We start from the raw sequence: 24,082 nt of genomic DNA on the forward strand, positions 1-24,082 counted from the left end.
TCGGATTGGAGTGGGATGTCGTTATCGCCAGAAGCTGCAGGTGGGATGGTCGGAAATCAATGGATTGCTGGCTCCGGGCTGCTGCTTAGTCGACAATTTTGCTCCGAGCTCCATCCAGCTTGCCTTCGCTTGACCCCTCCTTGCCCAGAATCACACCTTCCCATCTATACTATATAAGGGTCGCCCAAATTCAGTCGGAAGAAGTTCTTCAATCCAGACTCCAACTCACTTTCTCTCTCTCTCTCTCTCTCTCCTCTCTGCTATCACTCTCTACTTTTTTTAGCCATCACTTGAACTTTCCAAGAGACTTTTAAAATCTACCTATCTCCCTCAGATACCAACCGCAACAAACTGCGCCCCAATCTCTCCCATCTGTCTATCTATCTCACACCATCCACATCCAACCCCATCATCAAAATGTACACCGAGACTCCCTCCTCCCGCTTCCTCGTTTTGGCCCCGATCCAAAACGGCCCCCTCGCGGTGGCCCAACACCCTCGGGAGCGCTCTAGCAGCCAGTCCTCCACGACCAGCAACGACTCGTCGCGTCGGCCGGGCCTCGCTCGCCTGCCCAGTGGCTTCCTCTACCTGGGCCACGACGCCTCCAAAGGCGCCCCTCTCGTCTAATGACCACCAGTCACCGTTGAAAGCCCTGGCCCCAACATCAAACGAATCGCGCTGGACACGATCACCCCTGACAGGTCCGGACCACTTCTTGTCTGCTAGACGACCAGGATTATGGGTTTTCATTTTGTAACTCGAATATCCTCATTGGATAGGAGCTGGAGGATAAAGACACCTGCATTTTGAAGTGCGGGGTGGGGGAGGGCTGAACGAGGGCCGTACGATGTTACAATATTTCCTATTCCTTTCTTTTTTTTTTCTTGTCTCGGGTTACCAAAGTCATGCCAAGTAATTCTGAAGAACCAAAATGAATATCAATGATACCATCCTCACACATCTTTTTTCCAGAGAGATAACAAAAAAAGAGGGGGGGAGTAAGAAAAACAAACCACCCGCCAAGCACCGAAGGTCTATCAAGAGAAGTGCCAAGGCTGGTGCCAATTCGATAGAAACTGCAGAGGAGGTTTCACAGCCCGGACGAGGGATAGAGCAGATACTGACGATCATAGTACCTTCGCGGTCGGGTAGTTTAGTTAACTGGGGCTTACAACATCGATAAGACGCACGTCCGTCCTGACGTGGTACTGTACTTCCAAAGGAGGAGGACCTTGGGAGAGTGTCTAGAACCCTCGACCCTGGTCTGGTCGCCGAAGGGATCTCAGATCTCACCATCTGTTCAAAACCCGGCTGCCGTCGCCGTCGCAGCCCGTCTGGGCAGCCTTGGATAAGTGTCATGGGGACAGTTTCTTATCCGTGAGAGACAAGACTCGATTGAGCAAGGTGTATGTATGTCTGTGAGTACGGTGGGAGATGCATCACCCCGCCATGCATCCAGTATCTCATCCTTCATCTAACCGAGCCCAATTCCAGCCAGCAAGCATATGTACTAGGTATTGTACAGCATGGAACCCCGTACCCCGTATCCCGTATCCCGTACCCTACACCACTCAACCCACCACCACCACCAGGTATATCCTCCCTCCCCCTCCGGCTTAACACGGTTGAACCCGGCGACCGAACACCTGCAGTCCATCCCATCCACCTCAATAACGACGACGACAACAACAACAACAACAACCATATCCAACAACTAATCTCACAGAAAACCCAAATACCGATAGGGCAGAGACGCCGAGATCCCGAGCATCCGGCGAGAACAACCACCCAGGAAACAAAGAAAACAAACATTCGAAAGATAAGCCAGAAGGAGGAAGATTATCCACCAACCAAGCCCGCACCCTCCCACGGTATTGGCTCTTGTCCACTACCAAAAAAAAAATAGAAAAAATAGAAAATAAAAAAAATAAAAAATAAAGGACCTTAAGGAGGGTCTGGGGAACTGACAATGACCAGGATTATCATTTCCGAAGCAAGTCCTCCCACCAGTTTACAACTCAATCCCTCTCGCGGAGAGAAAGGTTCGAGTGCGTCGGATATGCATGGCCGTGTAGCAGGTTTCTTGTCTGTCATCATCGTTAAGCCCCAGGGACTGACTTACTTGGTCACGGACGGACCGGACGGACGGAAGGAAGGTCAGGATCAAATATCGTAGTTATTGTATGTCTGGGTCGGTCAACTCTAGGGGCTGGGTACCTATCGATAAGATAGGTGTGGGATCGGTAGGTACATACAGTAAGCGCTGCCGACGCCGGTCCGTGAGTCGACTCACCTGGAACCCGGTTGAGGAAATATTCCTGGTGGATGAGACGGGGATCGGGGTGGAGGGAATGGCTAGGTCGGGATCGGGGGTTGTTCTATTTGGATTTATGGGGCTGTTTTCGATGATCGTGCCATTGTTGTTCTGATCGAGTAATCGGTATCAAATGAGCTTGCTGGCTCACTCGGTTGGGATCAAAAAACAACGGATGGATGCAAAAAGAGATGACAAGAGTGGGATTCGAACCCACGCCAACTTACGTTGATCAGGAAGCTTGTGAAGCTGGGTGTTAAGGTAACCTTAACCTGACGCCTTAGACCAACTCGGCCATCTTGCCTCGATTGTTGTAAAGTTGTTATGGTTTTGACATTATATTTGCATATTGTCTGCCAGTGCTATTGAAGACACTTTCTACTTTTCTGATGCACACTTTTCCTCGTTCGTCCTTGCACGATTGGTGGTTTGCAATCAGTGTAGCTAGCCAAACATGAAACTAGTACGTAATCACCGGAAAGATACCTGAATATTGTCGATAGCATTTACTCCAAGTGAGGAGATGAGACCTCCCTTGTGTTTCGTATGTGTTCCCTGCCCGTGCAATCAATGGGAACGAGATGCGGCCACGATATGCTTTATTTCCACACCGCGGCGTGGCAGACTGAGACCTCCCGGGCGCAATTGTCTGAGGTACATTACATTCATCCATGCATAATTCGTCATTAGCGATCCGACATTTAGATGCATGGAAAATTTATAATGCCTTACATCGTGCTCCCATTACCACAGTCACCTCTATTCTCAAGTGCAGTTGGTTCATCTATTCTCTCTGCTAGACATTTGTGACTAGTATTACATCAAAATGGCATATATAGCATCTCAAGGCAAGATGGCCGAGTTGGTCTAAGGCGTCAGGTTAAGGTTACCTTAACACCCAGCTTCACAAGCTTCCTGATCAACGTAAGTTGGCGTGGGTTCGAATCCCACTCTTGTCATCTCTTTTTTTTTTACATTTTCAACCAAGCAGACAGAAATCAACAAACACCATTGGCTTCTTTTTTTTTTGCGCCCAGAAACCAAATGAACGTTCAATTCCTAGTAAACCACAGAGGATACTCAACATACGCTCATAACCCAACTCACACATCCACTCCCAGACATATCATAAACATAGAACCCCACCAAACGAAATGCCCCAAGCCTACCACCCCAAATCGCACCTACTCCACTACCAAAGGGCGATACACAAACCCAGCTAAGCAACCTGCACCGCCCCAACAATAATTCCCGCAGGAACAGCAGGAACAGCAGGAAGTAAGCTTACAGCACGTACCAAGTTCCCAACCCTGCACGTCAAATCATGATCATCATCAATGCATGCAAAACAAGCCGCAGTCCCCGCAATTCAGCCCCCAACACCACCAAGCCTAGCCCAACCCAGCCCAGTCCAGCCATGAAACCTGAATCTGAACTCCCCTCCCACAAGGCTTATACACTATAGATAGATAGATAGATAGATAGATAGATAGATAGACCCGAGAGATCTACCTAGGGTGCAGCTGCAGCCCCAACAACGACAATAGACACCACTAGCCCGGGCTAGCGATGTCGCTAGGAAGTAGCACCTATCAGAATAGCGAATACAGTAAGTAAATAGTCTTTCAACCGGATAAGTGGTCAGTGTCAATGTCAGCTCAGCCTAGTCCAGTCTTATCGAAACTAAGTACCTACTGTAGCTAGCTCGATATACAGACCATACCTACCGCAGTACAGTAACCTCGCCTAAACCTAGTAAACCTGAGCACGGCAGTAGCAGGTCTGCGTCGCTACAAGGGCATTTTCTACGAGTTGTCTCGCTAAGCCTCATTGCGACGAACTATATCGCTAACGGCTACTTCTACGAGCCATCTCGCTAACGGTCGATCTACATGTACCTCGCAAAACGAACTAACCAACGCACACGCCTAATGAGTCACTAGCAGTCCACCATTACCCCAGCCTTCATCTAGCTCCGTCTAGCTGAGCTAGAAGCACGTTAGACAGCCTTGGCCCGGTATATAGCAATCACAGAGATGTGCTGTCGCTAGCTACTTAGCTTAGCTTAGCTTAGCTTAGCTTAGCTTATCTACCTACCTACCTACCTACCCACCCAACAGGTACAGGAACAGGAAAGGTACAGGTAAGTAAGTAACGACTCAGCGTCAACCCTAGCTAACCCTCCCCACAGCCACCCAGCCAGCCATGGTTCCTAAACCACGAACAATAATTTAGTAGTCGTTATGTAGTCCCCTGTCTCTACATCTTCCAAGCTTAGGGCTGAAACATGTAAGCACACCGGTGAACTAGCTGGCCTCTTGATCGGGGTATATGCAACAGCAGCAGCAGCTGCAAACATGGAAGTGAGCAGGATGTATGTATGCGTGCATGGTAACTCAATCCGAAACATGAGAGGAGGGGGTGGCATGGCGAGACAGGGCAGAGACACAATCTGTCAGCCCCCCAATCTAGCAATGACGCTACACTCCCCGTGGCGACACATCCACGAAAGCACGAGGCTACGGCTACAGCTACAACTCCCAACGACATGACACGCAGGGCGATCATGGGTGGTTTCGAGAGAAACAAAAAGAGAAAGTTATCACCGAGTTGCAGTCGCACTCGGTGCTGTCCATTCGATTGAACCACTAAACCACTAAACCACTACGGGAGATGGGGCCAAAGCATCAATTACACCCGATAATATCCTTTGACGGGATTACTTCTCATGGACACGGCCGACTGGCTGAGTAGAATGTAGTTACATCTAGTTTCTCACGGACAGACACGCACACATGCGCACACACACACACACACACACACACACACAGACAGACAGCAATGCGATGATGGTCAACAGAACGTCGCTAATGCGCACCTAGCAAGACCTCGACACAGACGGGTAACCCCAGTCGAAAAGTAAAGACGTACTGCAGAGAGTACACAGGCAACTCCGATGGGCGGGCAAAGCAATAGGCAATATTAAATTACTTCCAAATAAAGACCTGGAAATGTAGATAGGTATCGAAAAGAGAACCCTGGCCGTAGCACGCCAACAAAGTCACGTCGCCACGGAGAATCGAAGAGACGATCAGGAAAAGGCTGAATGGTGAAAGGGATCAATTTACAAACAGGACTATAATAACAGGGAGAAGAGAAACGAAAAATTTAAACAAAGGAAATAAGGGGATAAGGGGCACAAAGGAAACAACCAAAGGAAAAAAAAAAAAAATATGTATGCTGGAACAAACGGAGGCTGGTACAAGATGAGGAGAAACCGATAGCTGCAAGCAACAGAAGAGACGAATGCTGCGTGGGTATCACGGGGGGGTATCCAAATAACCGCTCTTGCTTTGTCAATGCTGGATTCCAAGAGCCTAGTCGGACTCGAAGTCTCTCTCCAAGATAGAAAGCTTCAATCGAGACCCGTCTCGATCCGTCGATTCAGCTTGCTTCAGGAGGATCCTTGGGTGTGGGCGCGGACGCCACGACGTACTGCGGAGCCTCCTGGGACTGGTCCGCAACGTCCGATCCCCGAATCGCAAGAAGCAAGTTTGCAAGCTCGAATCGCCTGTCGTTCTTGGTTCTGCTACCACTGTGACCAACTTGGCGACTGCCCAGCGATTAATAGACGATCGTCTGAGGCACACCCAGTCGATCAGAAGTTGAGAATTAAATCTTTAAACAATTAGATTAATGTAGGCGCCAACTCTACCGGTCGTCCCCGGCCCTGGACTTGGCTCGTCGGCGGAAGAAGTCCATGACTTTCCTGGCTGCACCAGAACTACCGGGCCGGTGGGCCAAGTCACGCTCGTACTCGTAGGCGTCGGCGAATTTACGATGGTTCTTGGGCAAGACGCCCGCCCCTCGTCCCGGCCGACCCGCCTGCACTGACGGTTGGGATCCTTTGTCGAATGTCCCGGTAGTGTCACCATAGTAATTAGGCGTCGAGTGGTTGGCGCTCTGGTTCCGGTAGTAATGCTCGTTTTCGTTCGGGTAGACCTGCTCCGCCGAGGCCGCACTGTATGATGTGGGCTGGTATAGTCCAGACTGGTTAGAATGTAGGATCGCAAATTGTTGATCAATCCGGGCTTGGTAATTAATGGGCTCCTCCTGGGTGGGGATTTCGTCCTCTGGGGCACCGTCAGTCGCCATGGCGATCGTATCCTGCGTGCCGTAGCTAGTAGCGCGCGCACGCGGTCGAGGTGCACCAGTAGACGGGGCTTGCTCTAAGCGATTTTCGGTGGAGCGATCCGGTTGGGATTCTTCATCAGGGGTCTGCGATCGGCTGGAAGAGAAACCTTTCAAGGAGAATGATGGCGGAAGGAGCGAAAATCTCCGAGGTCGGTTTTCTGCACCGGTCTCGCTCGTCTTCCGGTTGGAGCCATACTGCATCGAGCGCCGTGAATCCATCGACATCCGCGTGTCATCTCCTCCGTACGGCTCCTTCATACTAGTGGGAGGATAGCGCTTGCCGTTGCGCTGGCGCGAGCCACTCGCTTGCCCTCCACGACCACCAAAGATGGAGCCGGATCGACCAAAGAGCCTCTCGCCAATGCTGGACACAGTATTCGATCTCTTATGACCCTTGGAAGGTTCTTGCCGCGGGGTCGTGTTGAATTTGGCCGGGAGATGCTGAGTGCTGGGCTGGCCAATTGACTGCTGTGAAGCATCGTGTGGCATAGGAGCAGAGATGCTGAATTGGCGGCTTTTCGGCTGCGCCAGCCGGCCCTGCGCGTTGGTCGCTGCCACGGTTGGTGCCACAGGCTGTCCATACGATCCCCTTGATGGCAAACGGCCGGCGTTGAATGAGGCCATCGACCCGCCGGTCGTGGGACGCGTAGCATGGGTGGCGGAGGTTGGCATCGGGCCCGTCAGCGCTGCAGTATCTGACGTCGAACGAGGCAAGTGTCCAGATATAGGGGCCGGCGCCGAACCAGCGGTCGCCTCGTAGTCTCCGATCCGCGCGCTTGATTCGCCAGGCACATCTTGACGCGAGGTACCCGCTGGCATATTGACGGGCCCACCTCGGCTGCCTGGCCTTGCTCTCCGGGGTGGAGGTTCGAAGGCCCCAGAAGGCTCCGTAGGGGCTTGCGCCGGACCAGCGAACTGCTCGCCTCTGACCGTTTGAGACTGGGGGGCAACGTATTCGACCTGAACAGTTCGCCGTTTCGTGTCTCGGGAACTCTTCGCCTTCTCGGGCGCCTGGTCCTGCGAGACGTCCCCGGCATGATGTATGAGCCCTCCCACAGCCGGAACTGTATTCTGATATGCTTTGGGTGGCTCTCTGACAGACGCGCTCCGCGCCAGTTGGGGTACTTCCTTGCGAGGAGGCTCGGCTGCAAAGAGATATAAGCCGACTGGGCCGGTCGCTTCAAGAAGGGCGGCTTACCTGAGGGCACCGTCGTGGTGGCGATATCTGCAACCTTCGTCGTGCTGCTAGTGATGTGGGACACAACATGTGAGTACTCGCTTAGCCAGCTGTGGCGGGCAACCTCGAAGAGGTCGGCTCGTTTCCGCGGATCCGGTACCAATATCCTTCTCAAAAGATCGCGTGCGTGGGGCGTCACATATTCGGGAAACGTCAGGGGGGTGGTCACGATGTATTTGTAGAGCAAGTTGATATTGTCACCGTCCGGGTTCGCAGGGTCATCGTCGAATGGCAGGTAGCCAGCAAGCATGGCATACTATAAATTCGGCAGGTCAGTATGAGAGATGATGGCACAGGCCGGCAATTTGCACGAAAAGCGGACTCGGCGACTCACCAAAATCACACCGCAGCTCCAAACGTCGACCTTGCGCCCAGTATAAAGCGAGTCACTGACGACCAATTCTGGGGCAGCGTAGCAGGGACTGCCACAGCTCGTCTGCATCAGATCACCCCGCCGGAGACCTTTGGCATTCTGCTTGTCCAAACGCATCCGCTTCACGAAATCTTTGTTGGTCAGGTTGTATTCGATCTCTTCTCCCAGTTCGTCGGCGGGGTCGAAAGTGTTGGCAAAACCGAAATCGGTGATGATGATGTTGCGGTTGCGGTCCAGCAAAAGGTTCTCCAGCTTCAAATCACGATGTACAATTCCTTTTTTGTGAAGATAACCAACACCAGAAACCAACTGTGCGAAAAGGCGACGGGCCGCATTGTCCTTGAGGTAGCGATTGTTCAGGATGTGGTCGAACAACTCGCCCCCAGAAGCATATTCCATGATGATACCTATATGGCGATCGGTCTCGACCATCTCGTGGAGTCGCACGATGTTGGGGTGGGAAAGGTCGCGTAGGATCGAGATCTCGCGGTAAATTTTGGGCAATCGACTGGGATTCGAGCCAAGCGATTCGCGGCGAATCAATTTGATAGCGACCTGGATAGTGCCGTCTCTCTTCCAGCCCAATTTGACTTTTCCGAACTCGCCCTCTCCAAGAGTCTGACCCAGGATGTACTGTCCGAATGTCGTCTCCTTGCGCTTCGCTGCATTTTCATTGTAATCGTGGCGACTGCGCAGCCCACCGCGACCACCATCGTCCACCCCGTCGCTTCCCACCAGAGCCAAGCCGGACGTGGGCGCACCACCCTCGGTCGATGGCGACACCGACGCGCCTGCCTGTCGCACCTGTTCCCGCTCGATGTCCACGGCCGGATCGCTTACCAATAATTGGTTGAGCACGGTACTAGATTCTTTGACTAGCGTTGCCTGGTCGGGGAATGGGTCTGTCAATTCGTCCGAGTAAGCGTCTGCCGCGGATGCTGACGCAGGTCGAATACGGGCGCTTGTGGTTCCTGACAGATCCTCGACCTCCCTGTCCCGATGGTTGGCGGGCCAATCCTCGGCTCTATTCTTTCCGTGACGCGAAGTCGGCGCTCGTTCGCTGGAAGACGCTGTCGCTTTTGCATTCGAGCCATGGTGACTTCGATGTGTGGATGAAGTCCGGGGCGGAGGAATTGGAGGGGCACCCAGCAGGTCAGGATAGACGGGATTGCGATTGACGTCCAACTCGGACGGGAGCGCTGTGGGGGTCACGGCGGAGGATGCATGGGAGGTGTGCGGCAGAGACTGCGGTTCGGGGTCGTTCATAGCCGAAGAAGCTGTCGGGACCGAAGATGAAGTTGGCTGTTGAGCACTTAGCGCTGAACCCAGTGGTAGATGCGGCGCGGGCGCTCAATTGCCGCCAGTGCAGCTGACCCTCGTACGCGCAAGTAGAAGAGAGTGCTGCAGCATGACTGCACTGTCACGGGGCTAGAGGAAGACAAGGAGGGATGGTGGGCTGATTGGAATGGATGTGCATTGAGGGGTGCGATTTGTAATCCACATACCTTCGATTCAGGAAGGCACAGCAGAGCTGAAGACTGCTGTGTTCACGGTCCGAGACAGCCTCTTCTGGCAGAAGTTGGACTGGCCAATCCAGCTAACCAGGTCGCGTCTTTCGCTTATTCCGGGCAAATGCAGTTATGCGACCTGCAGTTAAGCACGTTGTAGCCCTATGGGAATGGGGTGCTTTTGTGAAATTCTTTTTTTGGGGAGGTGGTGAGGTTTTTCTAATCTAAGGTGGTATGGGAATGCGACCGAAGTTTCCGGGGCTGAAGGAGTTTCCGGTCGGGTAGCTAAGCTGTTGTCTCAGGTTAGTCTCTTGGGTTGGGGGCCCATCGGAACCACCACCGAGAAGGGCAGAGGGGGGCAGGAAAGGTAAGAAAGATGACACTGACTGACGTGAGGAGTGAACCTCAAGAGGGGAAAATTTCGCAATGGTTATTGGTATAAGGAAGACACCAGGTCGGTAGCAACCAGCAAATTTTTTGGGAAAGGGCAATGTAAGCAGGCAACTAAAAAAGAAAATAAAAAGAAAATAAAAGACAATCAATAACCGCGTTGTCAAAGGGACGGGAGGGCGCCCTGTTGTTCGAGTCGAGGATGGTTTTTTATTCCTTTTTTTTCTTAATTTCAGGTGAATGGCCGAAAGGTGCAAGTGACGCCCGGAGCAGCAGCAGCAGCAGCAGCAGCAAGGTAAAAGCGAATAATCTGCACTGCAGAATTTACTCTCAACCCTGTGCTCTTCAGGTATATTGACTACCCAGTTGGGGTAGGGCGAGTCTGCGAGCTCGAGAGAGAGCTTGAGAGCTTCTGAGCGACGAACGCGGGCGGGAAGAAGAAGCAAGCCTCGGGAGACGCGAACTGCGACGTGGGACTTTCTGGGCGACGGGGGAAGGGGGGAGAGGAGGTGAGATCCCGGGCGTTGGCAGCACCGATTCAACACTTCTGGTAAGATTGACAAGGCAGAGTGTTGGCCGCGTTGGGGAGCATGATCGACGGGGGGGAAGAGAAAAGGAAGAGGAGGGGGGACGAGGGAAAGAAGAGGAGGGAGAGAGAGAGAGAGGAGGAGGAGGAGGAGGAGGAGAGGAATAGGAATAGGAATAGGAAGGATGAGGCAGTTGGGGGAGGGAGATTGACAGTGCAGCCAGCAAGCGGGCGGGCGGGCGGTAATCAGAAGAGGGGTGGTGTATCTTAGATAGTCTTAGTAGTGAGGTTGACTGGAAGTTAGACAACGGTTAGTCTAGTCGATTTAGTTGATGGTGGAGAGCTGCTTGTTCGGTCTTTCTCTAGATTGGGGAATAGACAGGGGGATAAATGGGGGAAAGAGGAGAGAGAGGGAAACAGAAGGAAAGAAAGAAAGAAAGACAGAAAGACAGAAAGACAGAAAGAGTAGACGGCGCGAGGGAGAGGAAGAGATCAATCAATCCCTCCTTGGGAGATAGGAAGGGGGGAGAATAACAAAACTAGCAAAAGGAAAACAAGTCAAGTAATCTGGTCAACAAGATACTCAGGCATAGAAGGAAGAATCAGAATCGAAAAGAGGGAGAGAGAGAGAAGCAAGTGGTGGTGGTGGTGGTGATGAGGATGATGATAATAACAATAATAATAATAATAATAATAATAATAACTGGACACGACCGACCACAATATGACGATAATATAATCCAGATTATAGTACAATGACATTTAACGCCCATCACCACCACTACTAGACTACCACTACCACCATCAGCATCATCAGCATCACCAGCAGCATCCCTCTCAGCATTTCCACCCTACTAGACTACATCCAGGCTTGCACAACTTCCGTACCTTACCCAGATCAGTAAGTTAACTGACTGGTGAGTTGGCTGGGGAAAGCCAGAAAGCGGGTCAACGGGTCGGATCTCGCTGCCTCATTCATATGTTCGCATGTTAACATAGGTTAGCGAGCCAACAATTGATACAAGAGAAGCGTGACGGTCAAGCCGATGACGAGCGCAGCCTGATAGTCAAGGATTGAACAGAGTTCAGCTCCGAAATCATCATCATCGTCGGGCCCGACCTTGCGACGGCGAGGGAAAGAACCTGCCTGGTAAAAAGAGTCAAGACTCCAGACTCAGAGTGCTGGAATACGAGCGGGAGAAACGGAGGAAGCGGTACGAAACTAGGTAGAAGTAGCTCTGAGCTACTGAAAACAGCGTGGGTCGGGAGTGGTCATAGCATGATTGCCAGCAGAGGAGACGAGGGGACGAGGAGACGAGGAGACACCTGAAACTCATGGGAGGGAAGTGAGGTGAGCGAATGCTCAAACTCGAGGTGGACACCGCAATGCAATGGGATCATGGATCATTCATGAGCCAGATGGAACCGGACGGGGGGGATGCTCCAGAACAAGGGCCTGAACGTGTATGGAGCCGTCCCTTGCCTTGGTCGGTGAAATAAGGCTCCAGTGATTGTGAAGGTGGTTGTTATTGTTGTTGTTTCTCTTTTCAGGTATCTCCCCCGATCTGTCTGGGATTTTGATTGATATCAGAAACATTCACAGGGCAGTCAGTAGGTGACAGCCAGCCAGCCTGAAGGATCGGTGAAGGTTTAAGGCACGGAATGTGTGGTTGACAGCTCAGTCTCTCACGATCATTATTCTACCGTACTTAGGTACAGTACGGAGTACCTCTGGCACTTTTACACCGTCTCGCCCGAAAAGAAAGGGAAAAAAAAAAAAAAAAAAAAAAAAAAAAAGACGCCCGGCCAGCCAGACCGAGCGGTAGACAGGCAGGAAGAAAGGAAAGGTGGAATGGAGAAGGGCGGCCGCCAAGTCGCATTCATGATCAGGGGCAAATCAAACCACTGTTTCAACGAGGGGCACCGGATGGAAATAGAATGATAATCGCTAGAGCCGCTGGACCAGCCGATCGTCATCTCATGAACCAACTGGGCAGTAATCGCCAGTGCCCCGACCGTCATTGGTTGAATCGGAAGATTACGGTGGCACCGGGGGCTGGATACCTCAGGTACCGATGTCTGTACCTGCCTTAGCCTTGGTCCTGGATGATTTTAGGTACCACCGCCAAAGAAAAAAAAGAGGGGAGGTTGGGGTTGATTTACATCTTATGTCTTATATGACTGACTGGACAAGAGGTGAGAGAGAGGGGTGTCCATGACAATATGTCCATTGACCCTGACAACATAAAACATGAACAAAGTCTACTCCGTACATGCGATCCCCTTTCCACCATCCACGGTTCACCCTCCCCTCGGTCCCGAAAGGCTTTCTTCCTCCGATCAACCGAATCCTCAATTATTGTTCAGATGCGGAAGCTTAATTGAGTGCAAACCCACGGTAACCGAACGACCCTTTTTGCTACCGATCACATTGCAATCACGAGTATCATATCATCTCCCCCTCTTCCGCCACATGCTCTATTGTCTCAATCCCCTCATCATCCTCCAAATGTCAATGTAGATACGACAGGTTTCATGAAAAGATGCAAACATTCTCCCGTTCAAACCTAGCATCACCTCGCTAGAACTTTAGATCCACCGGTTCACCCGCTAATGCTTCCATTCAGCTCAGCTGTCATACTCAGCCCGCTATCTGCATACATACGTACATACAAGGCCAACCGCTTGGGGGGGCCTGCATTGCCAATGGCGCGGCGTGATCCATCCCCGAAGTGCCAGCATATCCCAGTAAGCTAACAGAAACCCTGTCCTGGTGGTAGCGCGCGCTTGCATCCGAGACATCAACAACAACATCGTCATCATCATCATCAACACCAACACAACAATGGGGGCCAGCCCTCTCTCGCGTCCATAAGCTTCCCAGTAAAAATAGTACCCTCAACAGGGGCATTACCGGCTAGACCGAATCATCAACCTCCCGACCATTCAAGATACCTCCCTACCTACCCTGCCCTGAGCTCCGGAGCTGAATCAAGGCACTGCTTATTGATTGGGAACCCCTGCTAGACCACCCCAAGCTAACTAGATTTAGTCCGCGCGTAGGAAGTCCGACAGGCTACTGGGATGCTCCGGGGCGTCATCAATTGACACTCTGAGACTCGGGGAATTCTCCTGTTCCGTCGTATGCATGGCAGGACAATGGCTTTGGTGCTCGCGGTTTGTGACGGTGATAGCCTTTCGTCACTGTCGTGTATTGTAATGTCATGGATACTAGTTGGTACTGATGCGTTCATGTTCGATGTGTACGCTGGGGTGCAAAAACAAAGGACAAAAAACGACAGCAGTCGGATTTGAACCGACGCCTCCGAAGAGAATAGATTTCTAGTCTATCGCCTTAGACCGCTCGGCCATACTGTCTTGCTGGAAATAACGCCCTGTATTGCGCTTATGGCGGAAAAGGCGCGGGCTGAGTTTCACCGGCTATCCAGGACGACTGGACCAGGGACGATGGTGTCCCTACTGTGGGCAGGTGGTTTCTTCCCACGTCCCTCGTTGAGGCGTTGAATTGTCAAACACTCACGGTTAGCCGTATTTTGACGAGGTACTCAGCGTGTAGATTAAGTTGTATTCTCGTACAGAGAATAATGGTAGGAAATAAAGGCGGAGAAAAGAGAAAACATGCAGCGGTATCGTGCTTGCATCCACCGTAGGGCAGTTGTTTTCAGCGAGCTACTGACGGAAAGGGCGCAAGGCAAGGAAGGCAGACAGACAGACAGACTGTCAAGCCCAGGGGACAAAGGACCCCACACCCGAGCTATTGAGAGAAGAAGGACCGAGAGCAAAAAGAAACGACAGCAGCCGGATTTGAACCGACGCCTCCGAAGAGAATAGATTTCAATGAGGAATTCAAGTCTATCGCCTTAACCACTCGGCCATACTGCCTTTGATGGAGTAAGAAGTTATCCAATTGAATTATCACCCTGTTATCACTAGCAAGAAGCACAAAACCTCATCGCGAGATTTGTCCCATAATCCATGCCAGCCCTTGATCATAGTGCTGATTTGATCCCTCTCTGACTTCTTTTGGTGTTGCTACTTGCATATTGCCTTCTGAAACCACGTCCCTGATCATACAATCTGTTCATTATTGACAACGTGTTCAATACGTCATTATTCTCTCTTCGCTGCCCAGATCTACCCGCACTTGAACCCCAGGCCTGCGGTGGCAGCAACCTTCGCGGGTCCGCGATGCATTTAATCTAATCATTCGATTCTAGTGGCGTGTGATGTTATCCGTTTATGCTACAAAGCGGGATTGCTGGGAGGTAAAGGGCTCTTTCCGCCTCTACGTCAGTTGTTCCCTTACAGTTCATCTTACACGGGGAGAAATGCCGACCAAAAGCAAAAAACGACAACAGTCGGATTTGAACCGACGCCTCCGAAGAGAATAGATTTCTAGTCTATCGCCTTAGACCGCTCGGCCATATTGTCTTACTCATGTTAAAGTGGGCAGATTTTGACATCATGATGTAAATTTCTGTTCCAACGATATACTAATCAATGGGACATTGTTCGCAATCGCTCAAGATCAATGACTACATGTATCATGCCTATACTGTATACTTAGTGTGCTCACTTCCTCCAAGGAGCTCGAGTATGGGTGGTATTCGTTCTTTCATTGTGAGTATTCACTTGGTATATAAGTTGTCTCCCCCGCGTCGATATATACATATCTGGTGTAACGGCTCCTTTGTTTTCCCGCAAAACATATATGTGGCCATCCATGTATGTCCACCGGTCAGAGCATAAATGAATAACCACACCGTGAAATCGAGCAAGAAACCCTCAAGCCCAAGCCTCCCCGGAAAACCAACAGGTTCAGGCCACCGAGTACGCTTGGCGGATACAACCCCGCTACTATCAGTATACAGCAAACCAGCCAAACCCAACACGCCGGTGGCAATATACCTCCTCACCGTCTCGAGATTCCCACTTACCAGCGTCAGACAACACATCTCAAAGGTCAAAGCACCCTGGTATGTCTACCTTACTCACCGCCTACCACCGAGGACTAATCTCAACATATAGTGGGAAGAAGTGGCGAGGTCAAGACCGAACATGTCACATGCACCCGTCCTGCGTGCATGTGAAGACGGATACCTACTAACCACGCTCAACTACGACCCCCAGGTCAGAGCTTTTAACTCACCCTGTACGCTAGCGCATCCGGACTCGGTGCATACACCCCAAGCCGAATGCACCTCGCTGGGAGTCACGAGACATGAATGGATAGCGGTGTCACCGATGGCGCGACCAGCGAGATACACTGTCGGTTTGGCTAGGTTGACGATCGAAGACAGCGTGTACGATGGAAGAAGACTACGCCACAACAACGCCCCGAGGCAATGTACGGCTGGTAAAATTAAGAACGAGAAGCATGAAAAGCACATGGATTCCACCCCCCTTCGATAAGCACCTGGTAACTATCGTATAATCATGAATCATCATCACATCAGACACGAGTAGAAAGAAACAAATAGACAGCCAGATCTATCTCTTCGCCCCCGACATCGAAGCCTCCCCATAGGACGCATTACCCGCAGCACTGTAAGCGGGCGGCGGCGTCGGAGTCGGCGAGGGCGCCCTCCCACCATACGATGCCTGCGCCTGGCCGGCACTCGACCCAGGGGGAAGCTCTCCACCGTCGCCGGTGCCAACCACCACCTGCTTCCCATCACGCATGCGCCCGACAACCATACCTTTGGCGACGGATTTCAGGAAAGCTTTGCGGCTCACACCCGAGGCATCGATGTACACCAGTCCGACGTTCTTGACACCGCCCGTCAGGTTGGACGCAACAGCTCCGGCTTGGTCTCCGTACCGGTGACCGATCATCGTGGTGGCAGCGTTCGAGCTGGAGGTCAAGACGTGCCGGGCACCCTGCTCGATGCCGTCCGCCAGGGTGGAGAACGCAATCAAAGACTTGTTCAGAATCCCTGGCTTGTACTCGTTGCCGTACTTATCAATGCCCTTCTGTCGCTCCGTGTTGTTCCGACGGGTCAGCGATGCCCCAATGTTTTGAGCATATTTCCCAACCTGGCCAACGGTCTTGGCTGATAGGTCGGCAGCGCCCTCAGAGAAGGCGCCGACATTGCGGACGCGCGAGTGAGTGATATCAGAGAAGGTCATCGGCTTCGGGTTCGGCTTCGTCTTCTTCGTGAAGGTATCTGCACCACTGGTAAGGGCATTGGCGAGGTATGTAGAGCCAGTGACGATCAGTCGCGACGCCTTGGCGGAAGTCTGGACAATGGTGGACTTCTTGTAAGCCGGATGACGTGCCATCCGCAGGTATTCCTCGGAGACATTGCTGACGTTGACCTTGTTGCCCTCGCCTTCGGACGGAAGTTCAATCTCCACGGGTCCTGGGACCGTCAGTGTTGCGGCGACGAAAGCGGCCTTGCAGTACAGAGTCACTTACTCTTCGATCCAGGTTTAATATCCGGTCTCTCAACGACATCGTACCCCTCCATTTCACCCACCACACTGCCGTCCTCTTCATCCACCAGAACAATCCTACCGTGAGAGTCATCCTCGTGCGCAGCACCAGGAGAGACATAGCCCTCACCGGGTGCATAGGTGGCAGGGTTATACGGGGCATGGTCCCCCGCAGGTGGTGCGCGGTCCAGAAAAGCAGTGCACTGGGCGAGGATTGTCTCAAAAGTGTCGATGTCCTCCTGGGTCACCTTGCCGGGCCCAGCTCCGATCGACGGAAATTGAATGCGAATGAAGGCGCCTGCGTCGGGGCCTAGATCCCAACGGGGGATTAAATAGCTGTTCGGCGGCTGGTGAAAGATCTGGGTGGTAGCGGGAAGCGCCAAATCCAGCTCCGGCGGCAGATGCAAGTGGAGGTAGAAGTCCTCCTCGGTGAGGACCTCTTGAGAGGCCACCGGGAATGAACTGCCGGGGATAGAAGTTCTGGTCGGGACCATCAACAAAGAAAGTGTTTGAGGCCCCGACGGAGTGAGTTCTGACTCCTCGCCATTCTGGAGGTGAAAAGCTCGAATATTGTCGACACTGTATAGAAGCCTTGGGTCATGTACAGTGGAAGCCATGGTCGCGCCTCTGTCGCCGTAGGATAACTGGAAAGAGTGTTTTAGGGACAAGGTCTCTCGACCGTCAGGTGGGGACTTGATGTCGATACTGCGGGGAAGTCGATAACAAACACCGCCGCAATGGGGTGAGAATCGAGATAAGAGATGAATCAAAGCCGGAAGTATCAGGTGGTCAAGAATGTTGAAAAGAAAGGAGACCCGTTGCCAGGAACGCAGGCATTAAATAAGTGAACACAAGCGCCCCCGTCCAAGGGCAATCCGTCATCAGGGAATGAATGATGAATGGATGGAGGAAGAGCGAGTGGACGTCAGACCCTCCGATGACATAAGCACCGGATTGACTCTTGGCACGACTGCGCCACACTTCCATCACTTTCTGCACCGCCACCAACTGTTAAGGCGAAGAGCAACACTGACAAGAACTGAATTTACTCAGTAAGTAGAAGTCAGAGTGATAGTCATATGACTTTGCGCTTAATTGCAGAATAGGCGGCAGGGGGGTTTGGGAGAAAAGGATTAGATCAACACGACCTTGATTTCTGTCAGCTCGGCATGATTACGCACATTATGATAGATCGCGAACTACTTTATCTTATATATCTCAGTATGCATCTCAGAGAGTAAATTTATTGAAAGAAAGTTTTGCTGTACCAAGGACCTGAGCCCGAACAACTAACACTGAGCTTGGCCCAGAGGATATTCTGCGCCTAGTCCTCCTTGTGCCCGCGCCTCAATCTCATTCATCTTGTCGACCAGGGCTACCGCAGTCTTCTGAAATTTCTCGGAGGCGAGGTTTCCCAGCTCCAAAATACGCTCTTTCCAGGATTTCCAACGTTCAAGACTGGCAACTGGCTTGCCTTGGTAGAGGGGGCCAGGATAATAATTGTGACCGTCGCCTGAAAGCCGATACAATGCAGTACCTGCGTGCCGTATCCCTAGGCTTATTTCGCTAATATGGCTATCTACCAGGCATTGTATTTGATGAGGATACTCAAGTGATCTCCGCAGTGACTCCCTTCCGAATCCTTCCCACTTCATGAGGCCCCGTCCTATCATTCTGGCCATGAACGAGACCAACGCGAGCCAATGTGCAAGGTGCTCCCTCCCCCCCCCAAGACGGGTGTCCCCTCTCGGGCACTCGGGATCTTGAGGCAGATGGAGGCGCTTACAACTGCAATTCGAGAAAGGATCAGGATCAATCTCAGGTAGTGTCGGGTTCCAATCATCCCGCATATATGGCCCCAGAAAGGGAAACTCTTTCCAGAGCTTTCTGGGACGCCCCCCAAACATCAATTTCAATTGGTTCCAGTCGACTCAACGAGTCCATCAGATCAATCAAGCGAGCCTGTTCTTCATCGTCAGGATTCAGCGAACCAGCGTACGAAATCACTGTATGGGTCCAGAAAAAGTATAGAAAATACTCCATCTTTATGGGATCTGGTGCTACCGGACGTGGCGGTGGTGGGCCGCCAGCTGGCATACTCGCTGCTGGCTCCATTTGCTCCTTCAAGGTTATCATTGTCCTAAGCGCCCGGATGAGCGCGTCAATGCACCGAGCTCCTTTGTCAGGGTCCAGGTCTCCACGCAGTACCTCGCACACAATGTCGTCCGCTGTTTTACCAAGATCCAGCTTTTTTGCCGCTCGGCCATCGGCACTCTCAAATTCAGGAGTTCTAATTATCCTAGGAGGTAGATCGCACAAGCTATCTAGGGTGACCTGGTGGGCGGACGCGTCAGCGTGTTGAGCTCCAGTGTCTGGGCGCTCTGCATCTAGCGCCCCGTCCACTCGCTCATCGCCAGTTGTAGAAACAGGATCTAGGTTAGATGTAGAAGCCATGTTGTGTGTATGTTGTATACTCCTCTCTCGGTCCAAGATAGAAAGGCACATGAGGGCTTTAAAATGTTTATGTCATTGATCAATCAGAGACAATACAAAACCCCAAACCTTTGTAGCATAACTTGAGAGTCCCCTGAGAGCATAAAACGTCGGTGTTTGTCTCATTTTTCGTTTTCGAAACTATGTTGTTAATACAATGGATTCCGCTGCCACACTCTTTCTTGAAGGCAGTCTTTCGCAGTGTATCTGGAAAGTTACGAAACGGTCAGCAGTTATCCTGTGCCTCTTTGTCCGAGCTGCTGCTGTCGACAATATGGATGGTTCTATTTGTCTCAGCTGTAGTTTTCTTTCTTTATATCCTTAATCACCGAGAATCAACTTGTTGGCTCATCTCTCCTCTTTGTTGCATCCATTCAGAATGGTCATGTGATTGTTGACAGCCAATTAGTTCTAGTTATACCATTTATATAAAGGAGGTAGCATGAAACTGCTCCAGTAGCACTATCAAGGGAGTTGAATATTTCGTTTGCTGTATGCTCTCTACGTTCTGTTTGTCAGAAGACTACCTGAGGGTAGGGTGATACCTCATGGTCTATATTTGCACAATTGCTTCCAGTTGTCTCTCGTAAGATATAATTGCCAAGCATATTTCCATACAGCATGGCCGAGATGAGTTTGACTGCCATCCTTCCTTTCCTTTACCCGCTAAAGAACGATGGATGCTCCAAATCCCCATCTCCCTCCTCAGAACAATGAGAACGAGCAATCTGACATTTCTCTTACCGAAGATGCCTATGTATGCCTGTCCCCCGTATTGATATTTGTGATAGACTGGTAACCAGGATTCTATTAGTTATGCCCCGGCCACGACCATCCTCCAGCCAGAATTCGTGACGCTTATGCTGCCAAGAAAGCCGCGGAAATGGATCTGCGGCCGGACGACGACCTGATGCCATTGAGAAAATTCGATAAGAATACAAACCCCGAATCAAAGTCTATGAAGGGTACTCAAAACGCTTCAGGAACACAGAAAATCTGAACACACCGCGGCAAGACCTGCGTGACTGGCGCGAGTACCCTGTCTAACCAACGAAGCCGCCTGGGCAAAGATATGGCCTGTAGGCCCATACCGTGTCATCTAGCCTCGGGGTCACCCCGAGAATTTAAGAGTGTGCTATCACGAAGACGGTGGCTCACAAGGCCAGAACATGTGCCTGGCGGAGCCCCCAGCACAGGGGACCATGCCTTAGCTCTCCCTTCATCATTTTGAAAGCCCCCTCTTCACGGAAGTCTCTGCTACGCAGATGCGACTATACCGCAGATTGAATACAACTTTCTATACATGTTTTATGATCTATGTACTCTTTCTGGTTGTTTCTTTCGTCCCTGTCTCGAAGCAGTCGCTGTTTGCTGACGAAGTTTGTCCAGTATCCATTAAACTGTACTTGTTTATTTCAACATATTACTCTTTACCACCTTAGGTCAGTAGATAGTAGTTTTTCCAGGCAGTGCTTACTCTCAAACGCGGCTTCTTGCTTCAGCGCGTTCTGGTCTGCAGGTTGATGTGTTCTCCGGGCCACAGCACCTGCAGATTACCTGTAGTACTAAGATGTAGAAGTCCAGCATTTAGTAGCTATCGTTCTACAGCGCTTGTGTATGCGGTTCAGGTCTAGGTTCTTCTATTGGCGGCGAAAGCCTTCGATTGCGCTGACCGAAGCGGTCCACAACGGGAATTGAAATGCGGTAGCGGATTGAAGCAGCATGTAGAACAATAAATCATGAGAAAACCCGTGGTTCAAAAAATGCTACCATGTTACTGGCTTAAAAAGTAGTAGTATAGCCCAGTGAAAAGATCTCCCCGGTGGGCATGGGTACGTGACTCGCAGGATCTGAGCAATGCGGTGGAGGGTGGTGGCAGTGCTCCTTAGCGGTTCACACTGCTCGAACCGCTGCCCTAACTTGCTAACCTCAATCAGACGTCAAAGTCAGAATGCTTTGTGTGCCATTAAATATACCCCTGCATCCAAGCAAGATCTTTGTAGACCGCAACTAAAGAGAGGCTATCTTCTTTGTAGCAGGTCAGGACCTCTGCGTGCCATGTTACTCTTTACTACTTAACTACTATCGTGGAGGCCGCTTACAGTGCCATGAAAGTAGGGGGGGTGGGTGCAAACCGATTGCGAACATCCATCCCTGGCCCATGCCACAAGTGATAATGGCCTCGAAGGGACAGATAGTCAGTTGACACGACATGGTAAGTGTAATGATTGAGGCATTAGAGACTTAGATATCATGGGAACAGGATGTCACATCCGCTTCGACGTCGCCGGCACCCTTCGTCTTTGGAGGGCGTTGTTGTCCCCTCATCGACCCGGACGAGCGCAACCTTGCGATCCAGCTATTTGAGGAAACCACCGTGCACTTTGAAGACATCCGGGCAGCTGATAGCGGCCATAAAACAGTCTCTCTAATTAAGCTTATGGAGCGTGAAGTTTGCGAAGAGAATGCATGGAAGCTGGTAAGTCGGCTTGGTCTTGCTAGTTATTTTTATCCTCGGCTGACAAAATCCAGACGGACGCAAAGCGATTGGCCCACCATAATCTAACAATATTCATTCCGCACGTTATCCACCTATTTGGTGTTGATATTGATCGACCGAAGAATCCACCCACCCAACTTCATGAGCTTCATAGACGATTCGGTAACTTCGAGATTGGATTTTGAACGGCAGGCTCAGAACAACATGCCTACGAAACTGAACACGCAGAGCCTGATTGAATATGTCGCATTGAAAAGCCCCGGGCCCCTGTCATCGTTACCCGTCATCTTACACCTGACAGAAGTATAGACCCTCCTTCACCGGAGCTTCATGAGATCTATCGTGCCATCGGATTCATCCTTCAACTCAGCACCGCCGGTGATGAACTACTTCGAGGAGAAATCAGAGGGCAATCAGGTTATGTCGAGTTCCACTCGACCCGATGATTATGTTCAATTTAGACCTCGAAAAATGTGTGTCTGTTAGCTCACTGGATGGCAAGCATTGCTGGGCGCCCACGTTGACCTTCACCTTTCTCAAAAACTTCACTATGATACAATCCCTCCACTATTCATACGTCGAGAGTTCTTTGTTAATTAAGAACCATCGGCAATTATCTTATTTCTCTTTGTTTTAGCTAGCTTCTTGCTGCTGATTCGGCGATCTACCTTAACTAGGCCGCGGCTCTCCAGTTCCTTTCTTTATTTCCTCATTCAATCAAGGAAGATATCGCCATTCCATTGTTTATTATCGTAGATCTCCTCTTACTGATTCCCTACCGATAGTCAAGTGAGTCAAGATAGATGGCTCACATGATCTGCCAAAAAGTTATAAATACAAGTAAAATCCCCCTACAACATGGTTATGATGATTCGGACAGCCACACATTCGTTCCTTTCCTTTCTCTCAAGAGAACCACAGGACTTACCACAAATTTGCCGCGATGAGACTGGCGTGAATTTCCAATTTACTCCGATGAAACTGTCAGGATAGCAGGCTAAGCAAGTCAGTCACAGACAAAAGCTCAAAGCCACTGCGATACGGATCTGCCAAACGACCAACAAGCGATGGAGCAGATGGTCCACTGTTAGACCAGATGCACAACCATGCCCCTGGTCCCACTTCTAGAGCAGGGAAGATCTAGACGGCCAGCTAGCCTGCCTGATGGAATTCTGCGGCCATGCGGAGTAGACATCCTCTACCAGATGAGCACTTCGCCCTTCGCTTCGCCCTTCACTTTCGCCGAATTCTCCGCCGGTATGTGGTTATCTTGATCTGGAGACAGACCGTGTCCAGCAACTTGTGACATGCGGTTTGCCGTCTAGGTTTCGGACCACTTCGGCTAATACGCCGCATTGGAAAGGAAGAAGAGCTCATACCACGTCATGATAATGTTCGCGACGGCAGTTCAACGCACGCTCGGTGGAATTCAAAACACAGAGAGAGATCCCTAGGATCCAGAATGACGAGGACATTGAGCCAATTCACCAGCTGTGTGGCATATCTTGTACTTTGCACCGCCTCAAGATCCTACGTCGTCGATCGTTCTCGAGGTTCGAGATGTCAAAACGAGAAATCACGGCTTCTACAGAGCTCCAGTTGGACTTGAAAGAGGGAGAGACTCAAGGGAAAGCAAACCGTAGCCGCCGATGATGGTGGCCTCTGTTCGCGGGCGATTCTTTGGAGCGCAGCTCCCATGACTCCGACAAGACCTGATGACCTTGGAAGAAGATGGGTTCAATTTCCGGACAATGGCCGGCCGGTTATCTCGGACGAGTGCTTTGCACACAGTGTGCTACCATGAGCCACAGTGAGTTCCGAAGCGCAAGATACCCCAGAAAAGCGCATGCTTCATGTTGCGGTCTATCACGGAGAAAGCTTGGACAAGCGACTTATCGACCAAATGCTTGAGAATAGAGGTCAACGGCAGCTAAGACTTCCGGGCCCCCTGGTCGACGAGGATGGGGACACATTGATGACAGACGAGCGTGCTCGGCTACTATTCCCGGTGTCAAGGGTCATTGGACGATGGAAGGATGGCATCGGCGGCGGGCCAGGAACAGGCCGAACCGGCTCGATCAGATCCCAAGT

At 51.2% G+C, this 24,082-nt stretch overlaps 7 protein-coding genes and 5 non-coding genes across 12 annotated transcripts; 3 read left to right on the forward strand and 9 right to left on the reverse strand.

Annotated features, from left to right (window-relative positions):
• Positions 1-330: 330 nt before the first annotated feature.
• Positions 331-750, reverse strand: BO97DRAFT_420072 (uncharacterized protein; the record flags this gene model as incomplete). Its single annotated transcript, XM_025696620.1, has 1 exon — positions 331-750. The coding sequence occupies one exon, from the start codon at positions 748-750 to the stop codon at positions 331-333; it is 420 nt and encodes a 139-aa protein (XP_025555831.1).
• A 546-nt stretch (positions 751-1,296) lies between these two features.
• Positions 1,297-2,041, forward strand: BO97DRAFT_72676 (uncharacterized protein). Its single transcript, XM_025701020.1, has one exon. The coding sequence runs from the start codon at positions 1,409-1,411 to the stop codon at positions 1,904-1,906; it is 498 nt and encodes a 165-aa protein (XP_025555832.1). The 5' UTR covers positions 1,297-1,408; the 3' UTR covers positions 1,907-2,041.
• Positions 2,042-2,506: 465 nt separating this feature from the next.
• BO97DRAFT_t45 lies at positions 2,507-2,618 on the reverse strand. Its single transcript has one exon. It is a non-coding gene; the product is annotated as a tRNA-Leu (tRNA).
• A 543-nt stretch (positions 2,619-3,161) lies between these two features.
• BO97DRAFT_t22 lies at positions 3,162-3,273 on the forward strand. The gene has a single exon. It is a non-coding gene; the product is annotated as a tRNA-Leu (tRNA).
• A 2,752-nt stretch (positions 3,274-6,025) lies between these two features.
• On the reverse strand, positions 6,026-9,384 carry BO97DRAFT_410218 (putative serine/threonine protein kinase (Kin4); the record flags this gene model as incomplete). Its single annotated transcript, XM_025696128.1, has 3 exons — positions 6,026-7,653; positions 7,707-8,001; positions 8,080-9,384. The coding sequence occupies 3 exons, from the start codon at positions 9,382-9,384 to the stop codon at positions 6,026-6,028; spliced, it is 3,228 nt and encodes a 1,075-aa protein (XP_025555833.1).
• A 2,636-nt stretch (positions 9,385-12,020) lies between these two features.
• BO97DRAFT_72744 (uncharacterized protein) lies at positions 12,021-12,556 on the reverse strand. The gene is made up of 2 exons (XM_025701021.1): positions 12,233-12,556; positions 12,021-12,111 (listed from the first exon to the last, which is right to left on the reverse strand). The coding sequence occupies exon 1, from the start codon at positions 12,517-12,519 to the stop codon at positions 12,283-12,285; it is 237 nt and encodes a 78-aa protein (XP_025555834.1). The 5' UTR covers positions 12,520-12,556; the 3' UTR covers positions 12,021-12,111; positions 12,233-12,282.
• Positions 12,557-13,838: 1,282 nt separating this feature from the next.
• BO97DRAFT_t44 lies at positions 13,839-13,920 on the reverse strand. Its single transcript has one exon. It is a non-coding gene; the product is annotated as a tRNA-Ser (tRNA).
• Positions 13,921-14,352: 432 nt separating this feature from the next.
• Positions 14,353-14,445, reverse strand: BO97DRAFT_t43. Its single transcript has one exon. It is a non-coding gene; the product is annotated as a tRNA-Ser (tRNA).
• A 467-nt stretch (positions 14,446-14,912) lies between these two features.
• Positions 14,913-14,994, reverse strand: BO97DRAFT_t42. The gene has a single exon. It is a non-coding gene; the product is annotated as a tRNA-Ser (tRNA).
• Positions 14,995-15,942: 948 nt separating this feature from the next.
• BO97DRAFT_402336 (senescence-associated domain-containing protein) lies at positions 15,943-17,878 on the reverse strand. Its single transcript, XM_025694479.1, has 2 exons — positions 16,982-17,878; positions 15,943-16,925 (listed from the first exon to the last, which is right to left on the reverse strand). Exons 1-2 carry the CDS (start codon positions 17,613-17,615, stop codon positions 16,054-16,056), a joined length of 1,506 nt encoding a protein of 501 aa, XP_025555835.1. The 5' UTR covers positions 17,616-17,878; the 3' UTR covers positions 15,943-16,053.
• Positions 17,879-18,742: 864 nt separating this feature from the next.
• Positions 18,743-19,681, reverse strand: BO97DRAFT_72757 (uncharacterized protein). The gene has a single exon (XM_025701022.1). The coding sequence runs from the start codon at positions 19,501-19,503 to the stop codon at positions 18,838-18,840; it is 666 nt and encodes a 221-aa protein (XP_025555836.1). The 5' UTR covers positions 19,504-19,681; the 3' UTR covers positions 18,743-18,837.
• Positions 19,682-21,703: 2,022 nt separating this feature from the next.
• BO97DRAFT_410220 (uncharacterized protein) lies at positions 21,704-22,176 on the forward strand (the record flags this gene model as incomplete). Its single annotated transcript, XM_025696129.1, has 3 exons — positions 21,704-21,706; positions 21,755-21,970; positions 22,024-22,176. 3 exons carry the CDS (start codon positions 21,704-21,706, stop codon positions 22,174-22,176), a joined length of 372 nt encoding a protein of 123 aa, XP_025555837.1.
• Positions 22,177-24,082: the final 1,906 nt, after the last annotated feature.

The sequence above is a fragment of the Aspergillus homomorphus genome (assembly GCF_003184865.1).
Source record: "Aspergillus homomorphus CBS 101889 unplaced genomic scaffold BO97scaffold_2, whole genome shotgun sequence".
NCBI classification, from domain to species: domain Eukaryota; kingdom Fungi; phylum Ascomycota; class Eurotiomycetes; order Eurotiales; family Aspergillaceae; genus Aspergillus; species Aspergillus homomorphus.